The sequence below is a fragment of the Cyprinodon tularosa genome, unplaced genomic scaffold (genome assembly GCF_016077235.1).
Source record: "Cyprinodon tularosa strain WSP-4 unplaced genomic scaffold, ASM1607723v1 ctg702, whole genome shotgun sequence".
NCBI lineage: Eukaryota > Metazoa > Chordata > Actinopteri > Cyprinodontiformes > Cyprinodontidae > Cyprinodon > Cyprinodon tularosa.
Window position 1 is genome coordinate 334,920 of NW_024039455.1, and position 27,389 is coordinate 362,308.

At 38.4% G+C, this 27,389-nt stretch overlaps 1 protein-coding gene across 1 annotated transcript; it reads left to right on the forward strand.

Moving 5' to 3' along the window:
- On the forward strand, positions 1–27,389 carry LOC119772213 (glycogen synthase kinase-3 beta-like). The gene is made up of 2 exons (XM_038268552.1): positions 1–824; positions 27,166–27,389. The coding sequence occupies exons 1-2, from the start codon at positions 737–739 to the stop codon at positions 27,372–27,374; spliced, it is 297 nt and encodes a 98-aa protein (XP_038124480.1). The 5' UTR covers positions 1–736; the 3' UTR covers positions 27,375–27,389.

The following is a 27,389-nucleotide window of genomic DNA, read 5'->3' on the forward strand; positions in this document are numbered from 1 at the left end:
ACGTAACGTACGCACCGACAAAGACTGCGAGCCTGAAACCTATGGGGAAGGAGTAAAAAAAGACATTCGGTATCGTCGCACTCTGTATCTTTAGACCATCGTTTTTGAGAGGCTCGCCGCTTAAGGAACGAGATACAGACGCCGAAATTTGACCAAGACGAAGCCGGGAGCGAGCACCAGACCGAAGGGTGTAAATTAGCCGCACAAAGACTGTCGCGACGGCAGGTTTTCCGTTGGAGGATCTGTAAGCTCTGGTATAGTGAGGGAGCCGCCATGGCAGTCGGATCATTGAGGCTCCACATCGGGATATGAAGAGGAGCTGAATGCCCCCCCTGAATTGACTCGTTTTGCCTCTGGATTTGACAACCGAACCAACTACTATTCGCATTCGTGGAAACCACACAGAAAAAGACGTTTTAGCAAACAAGTTGGCCACATAGAGAGGCCAAATTCACCACTATTTCAGTCGGAGACGTGTCTTGTGAGGCCCGCTGAAAGGAAAGCTGGACTATAAAGCAGATAAATAATGCTCTGATTGCCCGTCGTCGGGGAAATATAGGACAGTTTTATTTTGTGATTATAAACCAGTTTGTTAACGGGCTCTCTTTTTGCCTGTGCTCTTCTTCTGAGACGCTAAGATATTAATTTTACTGTCATCCTGCATTTGGATGAGAAGCTTCGGCGAATCGAGCCACCCTGTCGTTTAGCAAGTCGAAAGAATCAAAGGGATTGGATCATGTCGGGTCGGCCCAGGACCACATCCTTCGCCGAGAGCTGCAAACCAGTGCCGCAGCCCTCTGCTTTCGGCAGCATGAAAGTCAGCAGTGAGTACACCTTTCTGTAATCCTACAAACTACCCCCTTTTTTCTTCCCCTGCATGCACAGGCCCCGGTATAGGCTACGATCTTCCTCTCTCCGTGGCTCCAAATGCCATGTTAGCACAGAATAGCTTATCCTGGATGTCGCTCAGCACTGACCAGGGGCCGGTCAGTGCAGCAGGCCGAAACGGGACAGGGTTGGGCTGGGCCAACCTAAGAGGCAACGCTGGCAGGGGCCCAGGTCACAAAAAACAATCAAAACAAATAAAACCAAACCAATTACTGCCATACTACCATAGATCCGGTCTAATTGTTGCTTGTCTGTATTGAGATCATATCATATAACGGGTTTCCTTACTAGACAGAACCAATAATATCCCAGACCGAGTCAGAGCAGTAAGGCTGGTCTGAATTACGCAAGTGTCTGAGCAGAGCGGAAGGTACGCCCATCTCTGCCTCTGCCTTGAAACAGCCAGGTGTGCTGGTTTCTCTGGACCTGTATAGAAATGAACAGAGCTGTGCTTCTACACTGACAAGAGCTACCAGCAGTGACAGACACAGCTTTCTGATGTATTAAATCTCTAAGTGAATCCACCTTCCTGCTGCTAACATGCAGGCAGAATTGAAATGTTAAAGTGTTGAGCTGCACCCCTGTTTTCACCTTTCACCCATTTAGATGATGCTTCAGGTTGCTATGTGTTCTAGCAGATGATCAGCTGCATTTCACCACAACCCATGTCTTTGGGAAGAGCATTAATAAAGTGCTAAATGATGTATTTGAAGGGGGTGATGGTTAGGCGTGGAGAATAATTTCAGTGAATAGCAGTGATGTGTCATTTCTGATATTTCACTTTACATTGCAGTCTATGATTATATTTAGTCATGAATGAAATTGTGGGTTTTCTGTGGTTTTGTTAAAGTAAATATTTCTAAAATGGTATATTGGGGGGGTTTTAAGTATGTGAATAAATTACTGTGTGCGTTGTAAAGGATTCTGTTGTTGGAGATTCTTGTCACATTTCCTATTTTGTTCATATCGATTTTAAAATATCAACCTAAAATTTAAAAGTATATCTTGATATAGGTTTTTGACTGTATTGTCCAGACATAATGATGGCATTTAAAGAGCTCAAACTCTTAGTCATTTGTTTTACAGTGTTCAGTTGAAATATGACAGAAAAAATGGATTATTATAATCCTTCTTCTTAGTAATATATATCAGTGTTGCACTGATACCAGTATTGGCCGGGCCCCCGATACTTCACTAAGATGGTGGTTTCGTAGCAGCGAGTACCGACAAATTGGCACCGATACCATTTTGAGAGCCAGAGAGTTTATTCAACTATTGTCACTTGATTCAGGTTAGATAATAAAAAGTTCTACTGGATTCCATTTGTGTTAGTCGTTTTCCTGCTTCACAAAGGTAGACAGCTGTCATGATGGCAACTATTTTACATCAAAGTAGTATGCAGTTCTTCATATATATATCGGCCGATACTGCACACCCCAGGTATTGGTGTCAGGGCCAAAAAAAAATGGCAGTGGTGCAACACTAAAATATATATATATATATATATATATATATATATATATATATATATATATATATATATATATATATATATATATTTCCTAATTGATCTTTTTTTTATTCCAGTTTATTCCTCTAGAATACTATTTAAAATTTGATTCTGGTATTTCAAAGTTTTGGTATAATCAACCTTACACTGGCTAATTCAGATTTTGCTCACATATCTAATTGGTTGATTTTTTTTTTTTTTTTATGTGCATGTACAGATTACCTATTAGCCTGTAGGGTGATTTTAAACATTCTGCTCCACTGCTGAACCAATGCCTCTGCAATAATTCAATTCACTTTAAAGACTTTATTAATCCCAAAGGTAAATTTAATATTATTTCCTTATAGGGATTTCTTCAACAAGTAATAGATACTGATGGCAGGAAGGATCTGCTGTAGCTGCCTGCCTTGCATTTGATGTCAAAAAGCCTCTGACTTAAGATGCTCTGTTGTACTACATTGTCTATAAAGTTTTTTACTTTATCAAGAGTCCTTCTTTTTTAAATAATCTTTATAGGTTCTGGGTGAGTTTCCAGGATAGAGCTGGCCTTTTTTATTTAGCTTCTTGAGCTTCAGGCATGGGGGAGTATAAAATTCTGACCATGGAATATCCATAAGCAAAATATCACAGGTTTGAGACATTATTAGTATTACAGCTAAAATTTAAATTTTGAAATGTTTGTATTTGAAAAAAAAACAAAACAATTTGAACCGTGGGCTGATCTTTATAGTCAAATTTAACCATCAATAAAATCGATTAAATCCCAGTTATAATGATAATATTTCACTGCTTTGCAGGATCTTGCTCCCTTTTTTGCGTGCACGTTGGTACTTATGATTTTTGGCATCTAATGTATATTAATGAACAGAATTTATTTCTGATGACTGCGTTTCCACTGTTTAATAGCCAAGATTAATAAGGATATACCGCTTAACAGTTTGTCCTTTTCTATTGATGTAATGTATCACTTAGGGTCTTTTTGAAGTTTATATGGAAAAAGTTACATGTGCTACGAAGAAATGGAAATTACAAGTGTGAATACACAGCTAGACAGCCTAGCTAAGTAGTTAAATAAGAAATCCAACAACTACAAAAGGCTTACTGGGAAACTTGTGACTAGGGATGGGGATCGTTAATATTTATTGATATCGATACCTTTATCGATACTCCTTATCGATCCGAGTCTTTATCAATACCACTATCGATACTTTTCTGTTATTTGGTGGAAAGACGATGCGACAATATGTTTTTAACAGACAGAAAGGAAGTTGGGAAAAAAATGTATTTGAAGAAATGTCTTCTTTTGGTTTAAAAAAATATATACATTTTCACAATTGTTGGTTAATGTATTGTCTACTGTCACTTTTCATCATGTTTTTAGTGATTAGGAAAATATTTAGCAAATAAATAATTGTATTTTAAATTTAATTTAATTTTTAATAAATGTTGACATCAGTAGTTTAATTATATAATCTAAAATAATTAGAGCAATGTACAACTGTATTACTCATGTTTCTCGCCAAAAACTCAATTTCCCTTTTCTTTACATTACACTTGAATGCATCATGATAACCTAATTGTCGTTTTACTGAGCCAATCTGAACACATCATCACGTAGCACGTCTGAAACTTTATTTACTTTTCAAGCTAACTAGCTAGTATGCTGCCGATTACAACACGGATTTCACAATTATTATTTTTAACTGACCGGACAAGCTACAAAGTCTGCGTGCGCTTGCCAGTGGTACTCTGAGTGGATGATGAAGACGGGCCCGACTGTGGTGTGGCGGCAGCAGGAGTAGGAGTCTTTTCAACCCGGAGACAGTCGAAGGCACTGCATTTGGCCTTTATTTGATGCACAATACTAATGTGCTTGGCCATTCAGGTTGTGTTCCCCCCTTTAAAAGAGATGATTTTGCAACATAAGTTGCATTTCGCTTCTTCTTTATCTTTGAGCTTGGTAAAATGAAGCCAAACTTTAGACCTTTTCGTCTGTTCAGCCATCCTCGAGTCGTGAGTGAAGTTAACTGCCAGACTTCACTTGTATTACTTTTAATATCTGTTTGCTTACAATTTCATTCCAAAAAATTGGTGGACATGCTGCAGTGATTGGATTGATTAGATTTAAATGCTGTGACGCGACTCGAGGGACACACAATTATGTTACAGGACCTCCGTGAGGAAAAAAAACAAAAAACGACCAGACTTGATAGTGGTATCGATAAGCCCAAACGTTATTGATTTTCGGGTTTTGAAAAAAGTGGAACCGGGTCCTCGATAGAACCGGGTTTCAATCCCCATCCCTACTTGTGACCAGCACTATCAGCAAGCTGTATTCCTCAGTAACACTGGTAATTTTAGTTTCAGTAATGTTGTTGCTAAATTTAGCTTTTTTCATTCAAGAAAGCATAAACTTTACCTTGAATTTGGCACATAGTTATGGTTGATGTTCCTGCAGATGTGCTAATGTGCTCCACTGTCCGAAAGAACATCTTGCACATAGGGCAACCTTCTTCCTCCAAGCAGTCTTCTTCTGCCTTCTTGCAGTCAACAGAGTATTTTCTTAAAGTTGACTTTAATTGGGTTTAGAGTTGAGCCGAATGATTTGGCCAAAACGTCAAATTGCAATCACGTTTTTTTCCCAAACCAAAATTGTTTTATTTCATTTTTTGCACTAAGCATGGCCATATAGATTGCATGCCATAGGGCGTTACTGCTGAAGGGAAATGTGCTAACTTCTAGCATGTATTGAACTGAGCTGCAACTGTCTTCTCTTCTGTGTGGCGGCAGCCCCTTTTTAATTGCATCACTGCCACCTAAAGGGTTGGAGTATAAAAATCTGTAGTTACTCTGGTTAAATGTAATATGAAGGTTAAAAAAAAAAAGGAAATGGAAATTTGCGGTGTTTCCATTTGCAGTGTTTCCAACTAACCAAGCACAGGAAAGCATATATGTCATTGTCCAGATTAAGTTGTCACATAGGCCTGCAGTAATAAGGAAGTAGAGGCTCCAATCTAGCACTGACCACAGATCGATAATGGAGGAAGGTTTTAATGAATGTGTTTCAGTCAGAGAAGTTGTTCTTGTGTTAAAAGAAAAGTCAGATCATATTCAGAATTCAAACCTCTGAAAAGTACTTTAAATATAAAATTATTACATAGTGTTTAATAAATGTTAAGTGTAAAGGGGAACGCCGTTTATTTTTTTTACATTTGGCCCTTGATTTTACATTATTACATCATGTTCTACTCACCCATATGAGTTTTGTGTCATTTGGAGCCATTCTGAAGATATTCCATTAGGTCATATCCAAGTAACGTCTTCCTATGGGCAACGAGTTGAAGGCACATACTGAGCTGTTCATGATTTATTCTTTATGGTACGGCAGTATTCATAACATAGGCGAATCACTGTCCCCCAGACATCCGTGGTTATATTTTTTATATTTATATGTTTTAAAAACAAAGCGGCGCGGCTATGACGTGGAAAAAGAAAAATGCATTTTTCCATCCATTTGAGTAAATTAAGAAGCCCATGCGAAGTGTAATGTCATCATACAATGATGTTATGCTTGGCTGTAGTAAGCAGGAAGTAGAGTTAGGAAGCTTGTATTGCAACCACAAAAAAATGAGGCCCACACTAACACATACAAAACATATGCAAAGTAAAAATGCTGCAAATAGTCTAAACAACTGCAGGTTAATAGAAGCTGTAAACTAGCTAGTTATAGCAGAGGTGGTCCAGAACACTTGAGGGAGATAATTACCAGGTCATGTGTAGGGATGGGGATCGAAACCCGGTTCCATCAAGGACCCGGTTCCACTTTTTTCAAAACCCGAAAATCAATAACGTTTGGGCTTATCGATACCACTATCGAGTCTGGTCGTTTTTTTGTTTTTTTTCTCCCGGAGGTCCTGTAACATAATTGTGTGTCCCTCGAGTCGCGTCTCAGCATTTAAATCTAATCAATCCAATCACTGCAGCATGTACACCAATGTTTTGGAATGAAATTGTAAGCAAACAGATATTAAAAGTAAAACAAGTGAAGTCAGGCACTTAACTTTGCTCGCGACTCGAGGATGGCTGAACGGAAAAGACTCCTCCTCCTCCGGCTGCTGCCGCCGCACCACTGGTAAGCGCGCACACAGACTTTGTAGCTTGTCCGGTCAGTTAAAAATAGTAATTGTGAAATCCGTCTTGTAATCGGAAGCATACAAGCTAGTTAGCTTGAAAAGTAAATAGTTTCCGACGTGCTGCGTGATGATGTGTTCAGATTGGCTCAGTAAAACGACAATTACGTTATCATGATGCGTTCAAGTGTAACGTAAAGAAAACGGGAAATTTAGTTTTTGGCGAGAAACATGAGCAATACAGTTGTATATTACTCTAACTATTTTAGAATATATAATTAAACTACTGATGCCAACATTTATTAAAAATTACATTTAATTTAAAATACAATTATTTATTTGTTAAATATTTTCCTAATCACTAAAAACATGATGAAAAGTGACAGTAGACAATACATTAACCAACAATTGTGAAAATATATTCTAGTTAGTTTTATGTCATTTCGAAGTAGCCTATTACATTAGCCATGTTTATTGAAGGCTAGAAATGTTTTTGTTATGCTCACTTGTTAAGCAATAAAAGCAATACCAGTTCTGTTAAAAAAATTTTGTTGCATCATCTTTCCACCAAATAACAGAAAAGTATCGATAGTGGTATCGATAAAGACTCGGATCGATAAAGAGTATCGATAAAGGTATCGATATCAATAAATATTAACGATCCCCATCCCTAGTCATGTGGCATTGGTGCTGTAAATGAGAACCATGCTCAAAGAGATTGTGTTTAAAAAATTTATTAAAAGGAAATCTTGCCTTCTCTTAATTTTCACTTAAAAGTCTTCTGTTTAGACATTTAGTTTTTGCTTTTACTAAGGGTCTGGTCTAAGGGTGTGCAAAATAATCGTCATGACGATGCATCGCGATTCAAAATTTTGTGATCTACTGCATCAATTCTTGAAGGCAAGAATCGATTATTAAAAAAATAATAAAAAAATTAACAAAAAAAATACATTAATGGTTGGCACACATCAGCCAAATCAAGTGGAATACCACGTCCAGTCCAGCAGATGTCGCTGCGGATGTGTTGACGCCCGCTACTTTGTGTCACAAGCATGTCCGGCCGCGGGATACTGCGACGAGTCATTCGTAAACAAAACATGGAGGAGCCCCGCGGTTCCATCACATTTCAAGTCAGATGTTTGGATGCATTCTGGCTTTAAAAACAAAGAAGGTGAAAACGAAATTGATATGACGCACGTAAATTTGCAAAAGGGGAAATGTCATACATTTGAATGTTTTCATTTCATTGGCTTAAAGGACCACTGAGGCCATGTAAACCGCACTAATTATCCTTATTTTCTTATTTTAAGTTTGATGAATCCTAAGATCTTTTTGTCAGTGTGTCCACGCCAGTAATAGTAATATTTCTGTCCAGTATTTGTTTTCATGGCAACACCTCCAAAAGTGGTTTCAATAAATACAGCTATGTATGAATTCAGTTGCTTTCAGTAATGTATCAATTGAAGACACTATCCAGATCATACCCAGCCAGTCAGCCACTGGTTAGGGCTGTATCTTTTTCTTACAGTGTTCAGTGAAAATATCGCAATGCATCGCAATATTTCAAGTATCGTGATGCATCGTGATAGAATCGCATTGCGGCATGTTAATCGTGATTCGAATCGAATCATGACTTCTTTGCCAATACCCACCCCTAGTCTGGTCCATAGACATCTGGTGTGTCCCAGTTTAGTGGTTACATTCTTTGAAATACTTGGTCCATGTAGAGTCTGGAGAAGACATCAAAACAGCCAGGGTGGAAGTGATAATATGTTAGCTGGGATGGTCAAACCTTTTATTTTGAAGCCTCTCCATTTAGCTAGCAATGTGCAAAACGGACGTACATTGTACACCTTTTGCTAAAAATATTAGAAATTGTACACCCAACATATGTTGCGTCGATAGATGTGGGCGTAAACACAGTTTAGTGCATCAGTCAGTTCGAAATAGCTCATGTATCCGTCATGTGACTTTCTTGAAACGATTCACACACCTGCACGGGGTTTTGTTGTTAGACTTCCACACATACGCTGGCGTTTCAGTGTTGCTTGACCCTTAGCTAGCTCTAAGATACATGAAAATGTGGCAATCAAATTTCAGAATGAGTTTCAGTGTCAGCTGTATTCTTAATAGATATATAGAAATAGAAGCATCCTCTCCTCTGTTGCTTTGCAGATTGTGTTGAAGACTGTCTCAGTTTGTCGTTGTTGTTCAACTTGTTGTATATGTAACAACCAAGATGTACCTGCCAGTCCTGGCACTTTCTCCTCTATTGGTTTGCAGAATATGTTGTAGTATTTGTAGACTGTTTTTCAGTTTGTTGTTGTTCAACTTGTTGTATATGTAATGATCAAGTTTCACTTTTAGCAGTAAGTTTAAGTTACTTTTTCTTATTGTTTGAATTAACCTATGAAACATAAAACTAAAACTTTTCCACTTGAGGTGTTCTGAATAGAGCATATTTAACTTTTTTTTTAATATTAAATGTAAAATGTTTAAATATTTTCTTACAATTTTTATATAATTACTGCTCTCTCAGCTATAGGCATGTGGAGTCTCTATACTCCAGTTAACTATTAATCAATTACTGAATTAGTTGATGATTATTTCAAAATTTAATTAATCCGATTAGTTCCGATTAATTATCTTATGTCTTCCTATGAAATTTAACCTATAGTCAAGCGTATACACTTCCCATAATCATGACAAAAGTAGTGCAGTGACTAAAGGTTAGCTGCATTCCAACTCAAAATGCAGGAAACGGCGTTTCAGAGACTATATCTGGACATTTTCCGGACCCCCCCTACAATGCTAGTGCCTGAACGTTTGGTACACCAAGGTGTACACCCTATGAATTATTCCTAGCTAAAACTTTGGTGGCATGCTAAAAATCAATCACTCTAAAGTTACAATAGCAACACTTACACAGGTTAGCACATATGGTATCAATGAGCAATAAAAACAAAGCCCGGTAGCTATAAGTTTGTCATACTTGTTTTCTGTTTGAGATCAAATTCCCTCTTGTCGGAGCCTTGTCCCAATCAAGTCCCCGTTTTTCTCTACCTTTTACTCTTTGGATAAAGGTTTTCTTTGCCTCTTTTGTTGCCTCCGACAGTGTCATAAACCTCCATAATCCAAAGGTATGATCACCTGTATTGATTGATTGATTGACTTTTGTTGATCTCACAGTGGAGAGATCTACTTGATACATCAGCTCAAATAGTCAAAGAAGAGGAAAGTGCCAAAGGAAGAAAAAGGTGCATGGGATATATACAGTATATACAGTGCGTCCACATTTTTTGTAGTAGGATCATTATACCAGGTTATTGCACAGGGTGTTTACATGGGTATTTCTATAGATGGATATGTGTAGGTATTCTGCTGGTACTGTAGCACACAGAGTAGCATGTGGCCATTGAGACCAACGAACTTAGATATGCTGTGAAGCTGTTGGTCTTACAACTGAGAACAGAGCAGTGAGACTGCATAGAAAGTATGATTTGTAGGCCACATAAAATAGGGGAAAGGTCACACTTAAAGGAAAGGCTGAGGGTCAGCTTAGGGCACTAGAAATATACATGTATAAATCCTCCCAGGATTACTTGTCACGGTCAACTTATTTATTATATGGTTCAAATGAAGGAAAGAATTGTAAACCATCAGCAAGAGGGTTAGGGTTTTTGAAAGTTCAGTGCTATGTTGGCTGAATGTAAAATTTTTTTCCTGCACACTCACTTTATCTCCCACTGAAAACCAGACCATTTCTTCATGCTTCACAAAGAGGTCCTCAGTCGATGTCAAAGTTGTAATGATAGTTTTTGGTTCCAGGAGAAAAAAACTACATGAAGGAGGTGGCAGATCTCAAGGTAAAACAGTAATATCACTTAATAAATGGGCAAACAGTTTTACATTGTACATTTGATTCTTTATATTATTATCCTTTGCTTGGATATGCTTGATATAAGGGATTATTTTTTTCACTTTTACAATGCATAATAATAAGAAAACATTTGTGAAACGTTAAAAGAATTGAAATAAAATAAATACTGTAAAATAATACATTTAAAAAATAGCATACATGTTTTTTTTGGTAAAGGTTTGGTATTTTATATTCCTTGTAAAGAAAACTAAGTAAACACATGTCTGCACAAATCTTCACTTCAGTAGTCAATAATGACTATTGGAAATGAAAACTAGTTTTAAAAACCAGATCATTTCATCACTAATTTTCTAGGCATTTTATTATAGATAATTTAATATGGATAACAGCATCATAAAGAGTGTTTTAAAGAGTGAAAATCTAAATATAAAAATTTATCCAAAGAAAGTTTTTAGAAAAATCTTATACCTTCTCTGATGGTGCATCGGCGCACAGCTCCTGCTGATTAGCAGGTGACTTAAAAATAGAGCAAATAGTTTTTTCCAAGATGATTTGGAGGTTGTAAGTTGTCCTGAAGATGAGATGCTGCTGTATATTTCTGCTGACTTCTAAATTCTGTTCTTGTTATATTATAATACTTTCAGTATTAATATTGATGCAAACAGACATGATTAGGATCAGTTGGGTGGTTATTTCCTCTACATCACAGTATGGGGATGAATTCCACCTGTAGAAAGCGTCAGATATAGTGCTTGGACTCTTTTTTTCTTTTTTCAAACCAAATGTAGTTTTAACAAATAAATGTCTGTTGCTTTAAAATGAAGATATTTCTTTTTTTTTCTCTCTCTTTTTTTTTTTTAAACCCCAAATCGGATTCCTTCTTCGGCATATGATGAGAGACTGGTGGACTGAACGCATTTTAAAGGTTCGATGCCGCATTCGTCACCTTGCTGGAATCAAGGAAAACTTACTCTCCTTGTTTTTCTCTGCAGTGCGTTGTTTCTACACCATCCTGTTACATATGCACACACATATGGCCCATGCTTTGGCTTATGATCTTAAGCAGCTGTAGCATGTGTGCATAATCATGGAGAGAATGCTGTTACCCCCCACCTCCTCAGAGGAAGATGGAAACGTGCACATACATGTGTGCATACCTTCACAGGGGTGCATATAGGTTTTTGTTTTTTTGGACGGTTAAAGCAGCTGGCCAAGAACAATGAAAGGCCTGTTTAGCATTTCAAAGCTGCAGCTTTCTACCTCTTCCCTCCTTGCCTTTACTGTCCCTCTCTTGCATTATCCTAGTGATAATGAGAACAAAATGAACCAATTATGATTCTGATTGAAACAGCAGGGCCTGCTAGCAAAACGAGAACTGTTACAGTCGAATAAAAAAGTAGAAAAAAAAATGGTGGGTTGTAGTCAGCTTGGTTTTTTGCTTTGCGGACTATGCATTGCTGTTATACCTAAAAGTCATTCAACCACGTCACGTCTTGTAAAACCTCTGTCTCTATCTGAGAATGGTCTGACCACACTTGCTTTATGTTAGTGCTGACATTCCTGTTACTGGATGTTCCAGTAATGCAGTAAATTATCTCACGCCTCAACATGGTTGGTCGGAGTACTGCCTTGCTTTAATAAAGACATAAAATTAGTTGACCATATGTAACCTAAAGGTTTGGGATGTTGGTTGGCTCATGATAAGGTCTGGTGGGAAATCTTGGCATTCAGTGCCTTTATACAAGGCACTAAGGCCCGGTCCTATTCCTCTCACTTTGCTCTGAGAACACTCCAGTGAGTTCCCTTCACTCCAGTGAGTTCCCTCCACAGTGAAGTCCACTCAACGAGGGAAGTTCAAGATTTTCTCCCTAAGAAATGGGACACCACTAGTTGCAAAATAACATGCCAGCCCAGTGGATGGCTGTAATACATTGCATGTACGCATTGGTGACATCTTCATCTACATCATGCGTAAACACTGCGTGAGTCACAACCTTCGCTGAATGAGTTCTGGGAAGCCACTATGTTCCAAGTCAGCTCTACACCACCCTTGGTCTGAAGGGATCATTTTATGCATTGAAGGGCACTTACCCCTAGCACTTAAAATTATAGGGACACACTACCCTTACATGTGGACGCGCAAAACCGAGTGCCAGGGCCCAAAATGAGTGTAAGTGATCGAAATGGGACATGTTTTGGTATCTAGAAAACCTGGTTATACCTGCAGGGGGTGGCTGTTTAGATTTGTGCAAGATGTTGGTGCATTATTCTGAAGTGACACAAATCTCAGTCAAACTTTGCATAAACATTTTTTTTTTTTTTGGAGAATTTTTCATTATGGAGTTGTTTGCATTATGAAATGAATAATTCTCAATGGATTTTGCTGTCACTATTTTAGGGCTGCAACTAACGATTATTAGGTTTTTTTTTTCCGGGTAATCGATTAATAATCAGATAGCCAAAGGCTCCTCAAAGAAGTTTATTTTACGAAATTAAACCAGGTGAAACTAAAACTTTTCCACTTGAGGTGTTCTGGATAGAGCATATTACCCGTTAACGATTAATCGATTACTAAATTAGTTAACGAATATTTCAATAATTGATCACAATTAATCTGATTAATTGTTTCAGCTTTATAAAAAATAAAAAAAATCTTAAAAATTGCTATTCCTCTGTGTTTGGCCTTTCCCTTGTTTACTAAATCAAAGAGCTCTGATCTTGTGTAGTCCTTGCATCATCCTCCACTAGGAATGCAGCAATTTACTTACAGTAAACTGTTGATTTAATGGTGTATTGTGTTCAAATAGTTTCATCCGATTAACTGATACGATAAACAGACCTTCTTCCAAAAGACGGCACTGCTGTTCATCTATAAGCAGAGCCGCACCGGTCGTTACAAGAGAGTTAGCGATGACTGAGGAATGCCCGAAGAGAAACATGAATTGTTTAACAATAAACTCAAGTTATCACCCGATAGCGCCTGTTAAGCTGTGCTGCATGGCAGAGCAGCTTTAACCTCTTGACAAGAAGATACCAATTTTCAAGAAAGGTGAAAATGTGAAGACAGAAAAGTGGAGGGCATTGGGCAAAACATTTGTAACTAAACAGATATAGACATTATGCCGATAAGAAGGGTGGATGGGGAAGGTTTCTTAATGAAGCCGAATTTTAAAATTCTTCTGAGAGTAAAGCACAAATTGTTGCTCCCACCACTCATTTAAAATGGAAAGCTTTTATCACCTCCTCTGTGACACCGATAAGTGGCAGGTATTTTGACAGGTTGTCAGAGCGATATACACAATATTTAAATAATAATTTTACGTCCCTCTTCATGAGAGATTGTAACTGTTTTCTATATTTGTTTCTATTCTTTTTTTTTTTTTTTTTTCATTTAGTAACTAAAAGGTCACTTTCTGTTATTAAATTTCTGTCAGTTTATAATACAGCAAGCACAGTACTTTTTAATAATTCATCATACTGTAAAAAAACAAAGTCCTTCTTGTGATGAAAAGATCCCCTTGATACAGTGAACTATGCTGGTTTATTAGAAAATGGACACTTGTCTACTAATCGCTAGTCAATCGATAAGATTGGTTAACTTCTACTGACAGTAAACAGGATTTTCATGCTTATTTTAAAAGTCTGTTTTAATGTTATTCATTCTTTAAAAGCAGAACAAAGCAACTAGTCAATATCTTTTTCTTTTGAGTCTTGGATCTTGGACCGTTCTGTACTGTGGGCTCCCTGGCTGCTCCTGATTTTAGTTTTCTACCTGGTTACTTGGTAATTTAATTAATTTGTTTCTGAGTCAAAGGGGTGAATCTTCCTAACTTTTTTGTGAATGTAATATGAAAAAAATATGTATCCTTTATATATAGCCTATCATTCATGCACTTCTTTGTTTTGTTTCCTTTTATCTCATACAGGCACAATAAAATTTCCCTTAAAGATAAAAGCTATGCCTGACTTTAGATGTCTCTAAAGTTAGCCGATGTGTTTACTAGAGTTCTTCTGCTTTCACATTTTTTATGCTTTAATTGCAGATCTTGTAAGCTTCTGAAATATAATTTCCCCTCTTTAAAATGTTTCCTCGCAGCTTATCTTTCTACGTCTCTTTAGCTTTGCTGCATGGTGTCACGTTGTCGTAAACAACCTTGATCAAAAACACTGTACACTCCCTGACCCTCAATACTGATCAATAGCTGAATGCCTCGATCTGATCTGAACCAATACCTGCGATTGGGTCGAAACCTTCCTACTGTGTGGACAGGCTGCTTGAATAAAAGACATCTAGCTTAACTGTGTTTGGAATTTGAATGATACTGTACTTTAGTTTAATCTCTTAACTTAGCAGCTCATCTATCCTTGCATGTGCGTGTGTTAGCCAATCCCAGTTATTGCCTGAGCTAGCCTGGTGACCCTAATTGACTATTGATGGCTCTGTTTTGAAATTGCACATACCGTCTCTGTGGTTGGTCTTTGCAGCTAAACCATAGAACATATATGTTTTATATTGTGTTATGCTCTTTTCATTAGACTAATAGCATCAAAGCTGCAACTTGACTCTTTGAGGTGTTCTCATACATTTTTCTTTGAGTTATGAACACCACGTTTATTTTAAGAAATTTTATTTGGTTTTCCGGTCATAAGACTAAGATTAAATACATTAAAATTTTTTAAGTAAGATTATATAGTGTAGAATTAGTAAAGCTATCTTTTTATTAAGGCATAATGATCATGTTAAATGTTGCTGGGTGACTGGTTTGTTACTGAGGCTTTGGATCAGTCACTCTGAATACAAAGATGGGCTATTAAAAGTAAATAGTCATTTTGCACGGTCATCCCTGGTTGGCAGCAGTGTGTGATCATACTGCGAGCTGTATGAATCTGTCTGTGTGTGCGAGTCTGCACAGACATTTCTCACGGTTTCAGGAAGTGCAGAGGCGTCCTAGAAATGGCGCTGCTGGAAGACGTAGGCACTTATTGTTTTTCTCCTCTTACGCAGACTCAAATACTCAGCCCCCCAGTTCTTCCATAAATTCACCTTGTTACTCTTTGTAGGCTCCTTTCTAATGACATACTATTTATTGGGTTTTTTTCAGCCCCCTCACCATCTTTTCATGTCTTTTTTATTTTTTAAATCCTCTCAGACTTTAATTTTAGGCACATTTTCCTTATCTGCTTTAGGTCCCTGGGCTGCAGCAAAACCAACCCACACACATAAACAGGAAAACACACAAGTGAACCGATTGTGTGATATTTGCTTTCTCATGTGGCAGTCTGTCCATGCAGGCCCTGTTTGCGTCAAAATCAATAACCCTCTTTGAAAATTACCCCGGCCAGCCACTGTCAATGAAAATTAATAAAGACCAGTAAACCTACACACTACTTACTGTTTTGAGTATATTTTTTAGCAAAATTTGCTGCTTAGAATCCAAAGTTGGACTCCTATGCTCGTCATGTAGGCTAAGGTGCGAGGTGTTAGAATTATCCTAGGAATAGTATTATTCTTACTTTGGTTAGTCACATTGAAACATCATTGGATTTTTTTGACCAAAGGCGGAGATGCAAACTGATCCAAGCACAGACCACTGTCACGATTCAGTGATTTGAATGCTTTAACTTAACGTTGAAGGGACCAGCTTGATAGGATTTTAGTGACTACAGTAGCTACTAGTACACAGGGGTGAAAGAAATCCGGTACTGTGAACCACTCAAGTCAGTAGCGTTACCCTGCACTGGGAAGAGATAAGAATTGTTCATCTAAGAGCATAGTGAGAATGGTGCGCATTCCAGTCTATTAAACGCTTGCTGAAACGCTTGCCTGTGCCTGGTGCACGCTAAACTCTGATAAACTCTACTCCACTGGCTGTGCTCGGACTGGTCTTATCAGCACTAGTTTGGGGAAATGGTAAGTTTCAAAATGCTGTAGTGCACCTGCTGTGTCCTGTCTGGAAGCCTCTTTAATATCAGTTGAGTGCTTGGCTCTCTCTGCACTCACATCTCGGATCACCTGTGTGTAAATGAGCAACATCATCAGCAAGTAGGACGAATGCTTTTGCCTAATTTTCAGATTTTTATCCAGCTCCTGAGTACTAGCCTATTGAAAAACATTCTTTGATTTCTTCCAAATATATTAACTCCCAAATATATATTTAATTATTTAATGGTAGACTTTTGGAAATAGACCCAGATTAAAAGGAATATAGACCTTGCCTGACTAGTTCTCTCTCATAGATTGCTCAGTAACCAATAGCATTAGGCACTCGTTAAGATGTCTATAATAGATTATTAATATATTCCAGGGGATTTCACAAGAGCAAAACTGATATAACTGATATAAAACTGATATAAACTGATATGACGTTTATTTTTTTTTTCATCCATAGTTAAAATAACTGAGAATTTTATATATTTCTTTCTTTCAACTAACTGGGTTGTTTAAGGAAAGAAATGTTGAAACAGCCAGATTTGCTCCCAGATTCCACATCTCCGTAACCCCTCCGCCCCTCCCCCATCACGTACGTCCAGCGAAGCACTTGCACAGTCATGTTAATCAATGAGAACTGTTCCACATCCACCGTGACTCCTCTGAACGTCTCCGTCCATGAACGTGTTCTCAGTCCTTGGCTGTCTGCTTCCCTTTGTTGGAATCAGACCAGGTCATGATCAGGAAAGAACAGGAGAAAAACATCCAAGTAAGATAGGGTAACGACAGATTGCTAACTACAAATTAGTTAGGATGTCTGTGCCTTTGGATTGAGAAAATATACGACTGATAAGAATTTCAAGCTACTTTCATCCCTATTTATGTATAAATACCAGAGCTAGACCGATACCTCAGCCAACTGCTCACGTTCACAGATTTTGACTGGTTTGTGAACAATATTTGAAAGAAATGGTTATATTGTGTATGTGGAAAAAGTTTAAGATCTTTGAGTTTGTCTCATTAAAAAATGGGAGCAAAACCAAAAGTGTTGCGTTTATATGTGTTAGGGTTGTCAAAAGTATTGATACTCAAAGAAGTATCGATACTGAAATGTTGTATCCGGATACAATACTCATTTTCAAAAGTATCGAGTACCAGTCGCACCTAAACAGTCATTCATCTAAAGTGCAGAATAGCGGAAAATGCACTTTCTGAACACTGTGTGATTAAATAATTTTGTGCACTTTTCAGTTTCAGACTTTTTTTGTACCGGTAACAGTTGCAGCTGCTGAGAATTATTTTTGTTTCTTAACCGGTTTGGCTAGTGTAATTGTTATGTGTGCAAAGCATAGCCAAGTAAGGAAAACTTAATTTTAATTTTGTAAGTTTTTTATCAAGCTTGCTATATACTGTGCACAGCAAACAACCTCAAAATGTTGTTCTTATTGTTTATTGTATTTATTTATTTATTGTATTTTAATTATTAATCAAAATATTTCTGTTGAAATTTTATCCTTGTGGTATCGAAAATGGTATCGAGTATCGAATATTTTCCTTAGTATCGGTATCGAGTTGAAAAGTTTAGTATCGTGACAACCCTAATATGTGTACTATTCTTGCTATGAAATCATCTAACACATAGGGCCAGATTTATCAAGATCCAATTTTGCGTGCAGTAATTTGCGCTCGCAAACTGGAATTTTGCCCGAGGGGCTGAACCATGGTTTGCGGGTGATTTAACAAGAGCGATTGCGTAACTGGTGGCAGGTGCTAAACTGTTGGAGACGCCCTATTTAAATGATGGTTTTGCGCGTTTTGTGGTTTCCAGCATGGCGAGTTTGGACAGCAGAAGGCGCAGAAGGAAATTCGACCCCATGGAAATGGAGGTGTTGGTGGATGAAGACAACAAACATTTAAGTGAGCTACAGCAAAGAAGTTTGACTGTCACACAGAGGAACGCTATATGTGAACAAATCTGTAATAAAGTAAACGCTGTCGGTGAAACCTTGCGAACAGTGGATGAAGTAAAAAGAAGATACCAGGATATTAGAAGGCGAACCAAAGAAAAACTGGCTTATAACAAAACATCTGCGAACAAAACAGGAGGGGGCACAGTAGATAAGATGCCTCTGACCAGCATTGAGGAACAAGTATAGCTGACGCTCTGTGAGGAGCAAATCACTGGAATTGCAGCTCCAAAATGGCAATGCTGGATAAACGATATGTTTTGATGATCGTTTCCTCGTTCATTCCAAAAATATTCACACGGAGTGAAAAAATGCGTTCTCTGCGTCTCATTGCTTCATGTCTCCTTCTTGCGACAATAACCGCTGCCATGTGTGCACAATTACGCATACAGACCATTTGCACCTTCTTTTGAAACGTGTTAAATATAGAGTCAAATACCGTTAGCAAAATTGCTTTCAGGTTCAATAAATCACTTTGCGAGTGCTAAATTAATATATTTACATGTTCTCCTCCCACAAGACACACTTTTGCGTGTAAACGCCCCATATTGCATATTCATTGCAGAAAAAGTACTAAATGGATAAGAGGCGCTATTTAGCACGTTTTAAAGACCAAATCCTTTTAGCACGCTGTTGATAGATCAGTTTGTACATTTTTTAGCGTGCGCAGTGAAATAGCTCACGTTTTTATACACGCAAACCTTTGATAGATCCGGCCCATAGTGTTAACATTTTGATGGCTGCCATGCTGAGGATGGGGAAGAATAGACCTCCTGCCCCCTGAGGCGCCCACTGGTCAGTAGAGGGGAAAAAGAAGAAGCCATCTTTGAAGGACTAAAACTGCTTCATGGGGGAGTTGATGTTTTTTACCAGCTGATTGGATCTTTTTCCTCATGTGGAAAGAGCAGGAATTTGTATCTGGCCCTGCTGCATTACTCTGTGACTTAGTCGACATTGCTATAATAAACGGCTACCTGTTGCACAAGGAGCTCTGTGGCGGACTGGATCAGCAGCTGCTGACCCACCAGGCTTTCAGGAGCAGTCCACAACAAGTACTAGAGGCCTGCCAGCAAATCCCTGTGGCCTATGCTGAACTAACATCAGTTTCCCAGAATGCCACACAGGGATGCATGTAGTGCAGGGTGTGTTGGAAATGCCCTCGCTTCATGTGTGGGGCGTGTAAAAGGATGTGATAGTGAACAGGAACTGCACTGAAAAAAAAATAGAGGTTGACAGAACTTACATTTTCTAGGCAACGTGATGCATTTGGTTTTTTGAGTTTTCCTTACTTAAATTCACTGTGGTTGAGTTTACAAAGATTTTTGAGTTCTGCCAACTTAGGTTTTTGGAGTGTTACATAGAAATTTTGAGTTCTACCAACTTAGGTTTTTGAGTTTCACCTTTAAGTTCTGAGTTCTATCAACTTTGTTTTATGAGTTTGACATATAGATTTTGAGTTCTACAAACTCAGATTTTGCAGTGTTATCTGCAAGTTGAGTTCTATCAACTCAGTTTTTTTAGTCCTACCAATCGTCTTCACTACCAATCATTCAACACACAAAAAATTATGTTAATACAACATTTTTATTGCTTCAAGCCAAACATTGCATAGATACAGTATAAAACCATGTTCAACAACATAATCTTAACTGCACAGATCAAAGTAACATGACACTGGACCAGAATGTTCTAGATTCGTAAGAGTGATGATGAGGGAAAAAACAGTAAGACACCATTTTAGTAAGAGGAAAACACACAGGTAATTTTTTGTGAAGTAAGTGTATTAACATATATGAAAAAATAACAGTTTTACAAATTTGGACGGCCTTCAGTTTGTTTTTTTTCAATTGTAGTCTCTTTAAATTGGGTGCACCCTTTTAAAAAAAATAAAATGAAATAAAATGTCTTGTTTCCCAACGGAAAAAGAAAAAGGTTTTCCCTTTTTATCTCTGAGTTTTTCTTTTTAGTCCTACCACTCCGACAGGACGATGAATGCAAAAAAAGAAAGTCCTCTTCAGTCCAAATCCTTCTCTTCAATCCAAATCCAGATGTTCACACGGTTGGCTCGCCATCTCCATTTAAGGAGAGAATCCAGAATCCAGGGTATCCAAAAAACCCAGCCTGCATAGCACAACAGGGCTTAGTTAAATCCATTCACTTCTTGTTCTTAACTGTACAGTTTATATCTCTCCAAGTATGATAAATTTCAGTGTGTAATGTAACTTTTCTAACTCATTACGAATTAACTGCTGCATTACAGGGTTAACATATAAAATGTTAATGTCACTGTTTTTCTTGTAAAGCAAATAAAATCATGAAAGCAAAAAATCCACATGTAAATAATGTAAATAACAGTAAATACCCACATCGGATTAAGAAAGTAAAATAATGTAGTCTTGTAATATTCTGTGCCTGAGTGCAACAACACTGCACTACATAAAACAATTTAGAAATTTAATAAGTTATTACACTCAACTTAATGTCTCTTTTCATTTGTACAATGAAAATAACAGGCACACTCTTTTCTCTATGCATAAACACTCACCCGCACATGCGCGGCATAAACACGCACGCGCACACGCGCATTATACACGTGCACGTGCGCTGCTTTTCCTTTCATCAGAACGTGAAAAACATGTGAACTCATGCTTCAACTCGGTGGCAATACACCACAAGGGAATGCTAACTCACGGAGCTAACCGCTAACTGTCTGTACTTTGCAGCACTCACCGGGAAAACTGGTAAGGTCCCAGGGTCGTCCCTCCGTGGTTCTCCAGATGCATAAAATCACAATGTCCGCCAATCTTCTCAAACACGAGGGAAAAAGGCTGTGCCCTTGAAGAAAGATAGGAAACCCCGTACCGTAGTGGGCGTGTCCATGAACATAAGCAGTGCGCATGCCCATGAGTTTACAGTTGAGGGAACTCAAAAAATCTTGTATAGGCGATTTAAAACTCCTTGTTAAACCAACTTCTGAGAATTTGAGTTGGGCAAACGTGTATTTATTTGTTAGATGTCAAATTTATATTTCTGAGTCGGATTACAATACAATTGTGTGTTAGAACAACAATTGCCATTTACTTTTTTAACAGTGTGTCATAAGGTCCATCACTGCTCCTCCGATCAGATTGAAAACTGATCTTTACTGTAAATACGTTCTCATAGATCTGGTTTAATCTGTTCCTGTCCTGTGTTTTGCATTCTCTTTTCTGTATCTTGATAAAGAATATTATCTGAATTGCTGTTTATCTGTCCTAAATTTTTCAATACGGGAACAAATATATTATTTTTTTTTGTTGTTCATAACACTTTATTAATTGAACATTGTCTTGAAAACCTTTAAGTGCGTTTTTTATGTATCTGTTACACTTAAAGATTTGATTTCACACCAAAATTTAAACACCTAATTTTTAAGTATATATATACCGTATTTTCACGACCATAAGGCGCACCGGACTAAAAGGCGCACTCTCAGTTATGTGTCCCATTTCTGTATTTAACACACACATAAGGCGCACCGGACTATAGGGCGCGTTTTTTTATATACAGGTACAAGTCCTCTACTACCTTTAAATACCTCTCCTGCGTATTTAAAAATACAGCGGGGGCAAAACTGAGTATGACTGTGCTTTATTAATGTATTTATTACAAAGTATTAATCAAACCTGGCAGCTGGCCGTGAGACAGAGACATCGCAGATGACACAGCGCTGTGGTCACTCCTAAATTAACTTAAAATCCTGAAACCTGCTGACGGAATATGTTCGCTTTTATTGCCGGTATCCTGGTGCCTGCAGCTAAAATTATTTAGATGAAAAACACCTGCCAGCAGCCGCGGTGAACCCCAGGCTGCCCAGCCTACAGGCTGCTGATGAAGAGATTTCTGCTGTCAGCGCACCGCTGGTATGTGGGGTCTGAGCGCCTCCGACAGAAATAGATAATCTGGATGAACTGACTGCAATTATTAAGTTTTCAGGTGGACTTTCTCACTTAAAAACATATTAAAACTACTTTATTCCCACTGATCACAGCAAATATAGCTGCAAGATTTAGATTATTTAGATGAAAAACACCTGCAAGCAGCCGCGGTGAACGAAAGGATTTCTCCTGTCGGCGCACCGCTGGTATGTGGGGGTCTGAGCGCCTCCGACAGAAATAGATCATCTGGATGAACTGACTGCAATTATGAAGTTTTCAGGTGGACTTTCTCACTTAAAAACATATTAAAACTACTTTATTCCCACTGATCACAGCAAATATAGCTGCAAGATTTAGATTATTTAGATGAAAAAACACCTGCCAGCCACCGCGATGAAGAGGAGGAGACGCGCCGGGGATGCTGTTGAATTAAGTTTTCAGGGAGAAAAATACAGCGGGAGCAAAACTGAGTATGATTGTGCTTTATTCATGTATTTATTACAAAGTATTAATCAAACCCATCAAAGTCATCATCCTCTGTTTCTGAATAAAACAGCTGCGCTAAATCAGACATGCCAGTTTCCCATTCTTCGCTGTCAGTCACTTTCCGTGCAGCGCGGCTCCTCAGAAATAATGCCGGCTTTTGCGAAAGCTTGAACAACAGAGCCAGCAGACACTTTAGTCCAAGCATCTACAATCCATCCGCAAACTGTGGCGTAATCTGCCCGGCGCTGCCTTCTTATCCTGAAACTGTGGTCTCCGTCGGTCATCCATCGCTCCCACGCCGCTCGCAGCCTTACTTTGAACGGCCGCTTCACACCGATGTCGAGCGGTTGAAGCTCCTTTGTCAGACCCCCGGGATAACGGCGAGCACAGCGTTCATTTGATTCATCTTTTTTGCACATCGGCTGTGAGATGGGCACGCAGCGATGGTGATGCGTGGAAAAAACCACCTAGTCTTCTCACATACACCTGCCTCAGCCACGCATCCATCCAGCCTTTTCCATTTGCGTTAATATCATATGTCATCAGAGCGCTGTCTGTCTCGCTGGCAGCTCCCAGATCAGCTTCTCTGATTGGTTGATGCGGCGCGTCCAGCAGCAAAACTTCAATTTTTCCATCTCGAGCAGCAGAAGCGCGGCGCTTCAGATGCTTAAACGCTCCCGACGTGCTGCACCAAAATGCGCTGCGGGACCTTTTGCTGCACCTATATGCGCGTCAACCATTGACTTTGCATGTAAACTCGCTGCTTCTGCTGCACCTGCTGGGTCCGGTTCACACCGATGTCGAGCAGCGTTAATTTGTTTCCCCATGTTTTTCACATCAGCTGTGAGATGGGCACGCATGGAGTTACATATTAACAGCGATGGTGAGGGGTGGAAAAAAAACACCTGGTCTCCTTACATTCAGCCACTCTTTCATCATCTCCTCAATGAGGTGGTCTCAAAAGTCGCAGTTACAACACACATAAGGCGCACCGCACCATAGGGCGCACCGCACATTTTGAGGGAAAAAAAAGACGTTTAAGTGCGCCTTATAGTCGTGAAAATACGGTATATATATTTTTTTTTTTCTCAAATAGATCACATTGTGCATATGTATCTGTTTTTATCTGTTAAAACAGTTGGTGTATTTCAAAGATGAAGTTTTGAACGTTCTCAAAATAAGTTGAGAAAGTTGAAATGATTTTGCTCAACTTTGTTACAGCGCAATTTTTGAGACATTGAAGGGTTTTATTTAGTTAAAAAACACTTCTTTCACAAACATTTGGAATGTAAGGGTTGTTAAGGATATTTTACAAATTGAAATGCTTCACAAAATAGCTTTATATTATGTGAAATGTAAAAATATGGTATGGTAAATTTGTGCTATGGTAGGCCATGAAGGGACAAAGTTGGTCATTTTAGTGATTTTTTTTAAGTAGATACTTTTTTTTTTTTGCTGCAATATTTAATGAACTTGTTGACTTTTCTTTGTTAAACTTTTGAAAAGGTTGGATGGGGAACCACTGCATTAGTGTGTTTAGCAGCCATGCATTTAGATCTCCTTTTGCCATCAGTTGTTAATGATTAGTTTGTTAATAAAAATGTTTTATCTTTTTACTTAAGACTCATGTAACATTTGCTCGCTCTGTGTCATTTCAATTATATAAATGCAGGAAGAACGTGATATCGGCTATAAGAATCGGCCAAAAAATATCGGCAGCAAGTATCAGGGATCGGTTTGACTGATATCAAAATAATCAGTGTTTGCTTAAGTTTAAAAAAAAAACATGCATTGGTCCATCTCTAAATCAATTATTCCATTAGAATGCACTAGATTTTTGCTGTTAAAATAAGGCCCCGTCCACACGAAGTCAAAACGAACACGAAACGCTAATATTTTCCAGAACGTTTGTCGTAAAGACGTAGACGTAAAATAAATGTGATCGTCCACACGAATGCATGAAAATGCTGCAAAATGTATGCCAGGCCTGTAAGTGGCGCTGTGGTGCCAAAGCAAAAATAGGCGATGAAATGTTGGGCATGCGCACTAATATTTATACATGGTTGCCCTGCGGGTCCATTTTCGTGGTTCAGTCAAATTCAGGTGCTGAACTATGTCGTCGATATTGCTCTGTTCTTCCTGGAGATATTCCAGAAGAAGAAGATTCTGTTGTAAGCCCGACAGCAGGGTGAGTAGCATGAGCAGCAACCATTCAACACAGTACGGCGCAATTGTTGTTGTGATACTGCGTCACACATGCGTGTTTAGAGGCGACGCTATGACGCATGCGTGTAAAAGAAAAAAAGAAAAAATGCTGTTAGAGCTTAAAGATGGAAACGTGGAAACGGCGTTTCAAAATCTTCCCACTCCGAAGGCTGAATAAAAAAAAGATTGTTTACAGACCCCCGAAACGCCGGCTTCGTGTGGATGAGAGGCTGGTTTGGTGAAAAATTTGTGCGTTTAGGCCAGGGTTCGGCTTCGTGTGGACGGGGCCTAAATAGTACAACACTTTATAACGGGGAAGAACAAGGGGTTTAATCCTTCCTACCTTTTTTTTTTTTTTTTTTTGCCACTGACCTGTTTTCATGCCTGAAGGTTGAGCAAATTCCTAAAAGGGTTTTGGCAAAGCTGATCAACATATTGATTTATTAGAACTATCAGGAATAAACAGCCTGAGGTTTTCCATCATCTACAGTAAACTGAATCTGTGTGTGAAAGATGTTCCTGATTTAAGCTGAGTTTTTTGATAGTCAGGGTGGTCAAATTTGTCATGGGGATTTTGGGGTTAAACTTCAGAGTCCAGAGTCTGCTTGTGTTAGGCAGCACGAACTGGAACACACTTGTGGATGAATGCGCTTTTAACCGCCAGCTAATGTGGACTTTAGCCCTCCCTTCTGCTGCTAAGAGGGAAAAGTGCAGAAAAAGGCTGTGGAAACCAGATAGAGAACCCTCTGACCTATCCTTTAAAGCCTACCTTATAATATCAGCGTGAGACATACTACTAAGATATAAGGCCCAGGTGGATGAGGAATTTAAAATGTAAAGGGATTACTTCATTTTTATAGTTAACTTAATGCACATCTGTTGTCTCTTCTGTCTTTATTTGGTTAAAAATCAGACCTCGTTCCTGTGCTAAACTGGTGCTATTGTTTTAGGGATTATTGAAAAAAAATTGTAAACACATTTCGCAATCAAATAATCATTATCTGTGTTAAAGAGACTGTAAAAATGGCAGTAATTAAAATAAGATTTTATAATAAAAAAGCAGGAAGGAGAAGATTTAAGATGAAAAGCCTTAAGTTGCAAGATTATGCTACACCTGGTTCTAATTTTACCGAGAGTCACTTGTTAAGCACCTTTTGCTATTAGATTATTAATGTCTAAATTTAAGTAGTTATATGATTAATCATTTAGCAATAATAATAGTAGGTTGCAGCTCTCTAGTGTTTGCTTAGCTCTAGCTTTGTTTTCACAGAGATAACCACTGGAAAATAAAATCTATTATTATCTCTTGATTTGGCAGAGGAAAGAAAAGCTTTTGTCAGAAGCTAGAGACCAGTTTTGCCAAAATAGAGGTGGAAAACAGGATATTAGCGACCAAAATAGGGCAGTACAATCTATCCCAAATATAGGATCCTTCTAATGTTTCTTTGGAAACCATTATTACAAAGGACTGATATGTAATGATTGTCGGCAGATATGTTTCAGTGCAATATTCAAAGAGAAAGCTAGTTGGAGCATGGTATTATAGTGAATGGAGTTTTTTTTTTATATATATAATATAAACTTTTCTATGCCAATCTTCTATATGCTGTTGGTGTGGGTGAGACTAGACCTCAGACATAGAAACCAGCTTTGTTCCTTTCACTAAGAGAAAACCTCTAAAACTAACGCCATGGCCACATGCAGATACACAGAAACTGTGAAACTTGTTAGTTTCACAAACTCTTTTACTGTAGATAAATTACTGTAAACAGTAGAAGTGCAACAAGGCTTTTCAGGTATGACCCAAAATCTTTGTTGTGTGCACATCTATTTAGGGACTGTCATCATTAAGTATACGTCCCTCTTTGATTTCTTTAGCGGACACTTCAGTCAACGCCCAGATCAGTCTGGCCTGCCTCTATCTGCCCGTATGAACGGCCACTAATCCTCTTACATCCTTCCATCAATATCCTGACTCATTATTTCAGATTGGAAAGTTAAATGGCCAGAGAGTTAAACATTTTACTTCATGCTTTTTCTAAGGGGCTCAACCTTTATTTTTCTCATAATTTTAGCCGAGAAAAACAAACATCAAAGAGCAGATTAATTCCTAGATCTCTCAGGTAATTTTGAAGTTAGACAAGTCTTTGATATTTTGTAACTAACAAAACTCATGGAGGTTTATTAAGGATTCTATAAAATGTTTAGCACTTTATCATGAATGCCCGCCTTTCTCTCTGTGTTCCCCTGTAGGAGACAAAGATGGCAGCAAGGTAACAACAGTTGTGGCCACTCCAGGCCAAGGCCCAGACAGGCCACAGGAGGTCAGCTACACGGACACCAAGGTTATCGGCAACGGCTCCTTCGGTGTTGTCTATCAAGCAAAACTCTGCGACTCTGGGGAATTGGTGGCGATAAAGAAGGTCCTACAAGATAAGAGATTTAAGGTAAAGCATGCGTGAAAGCTGTGTACGTAA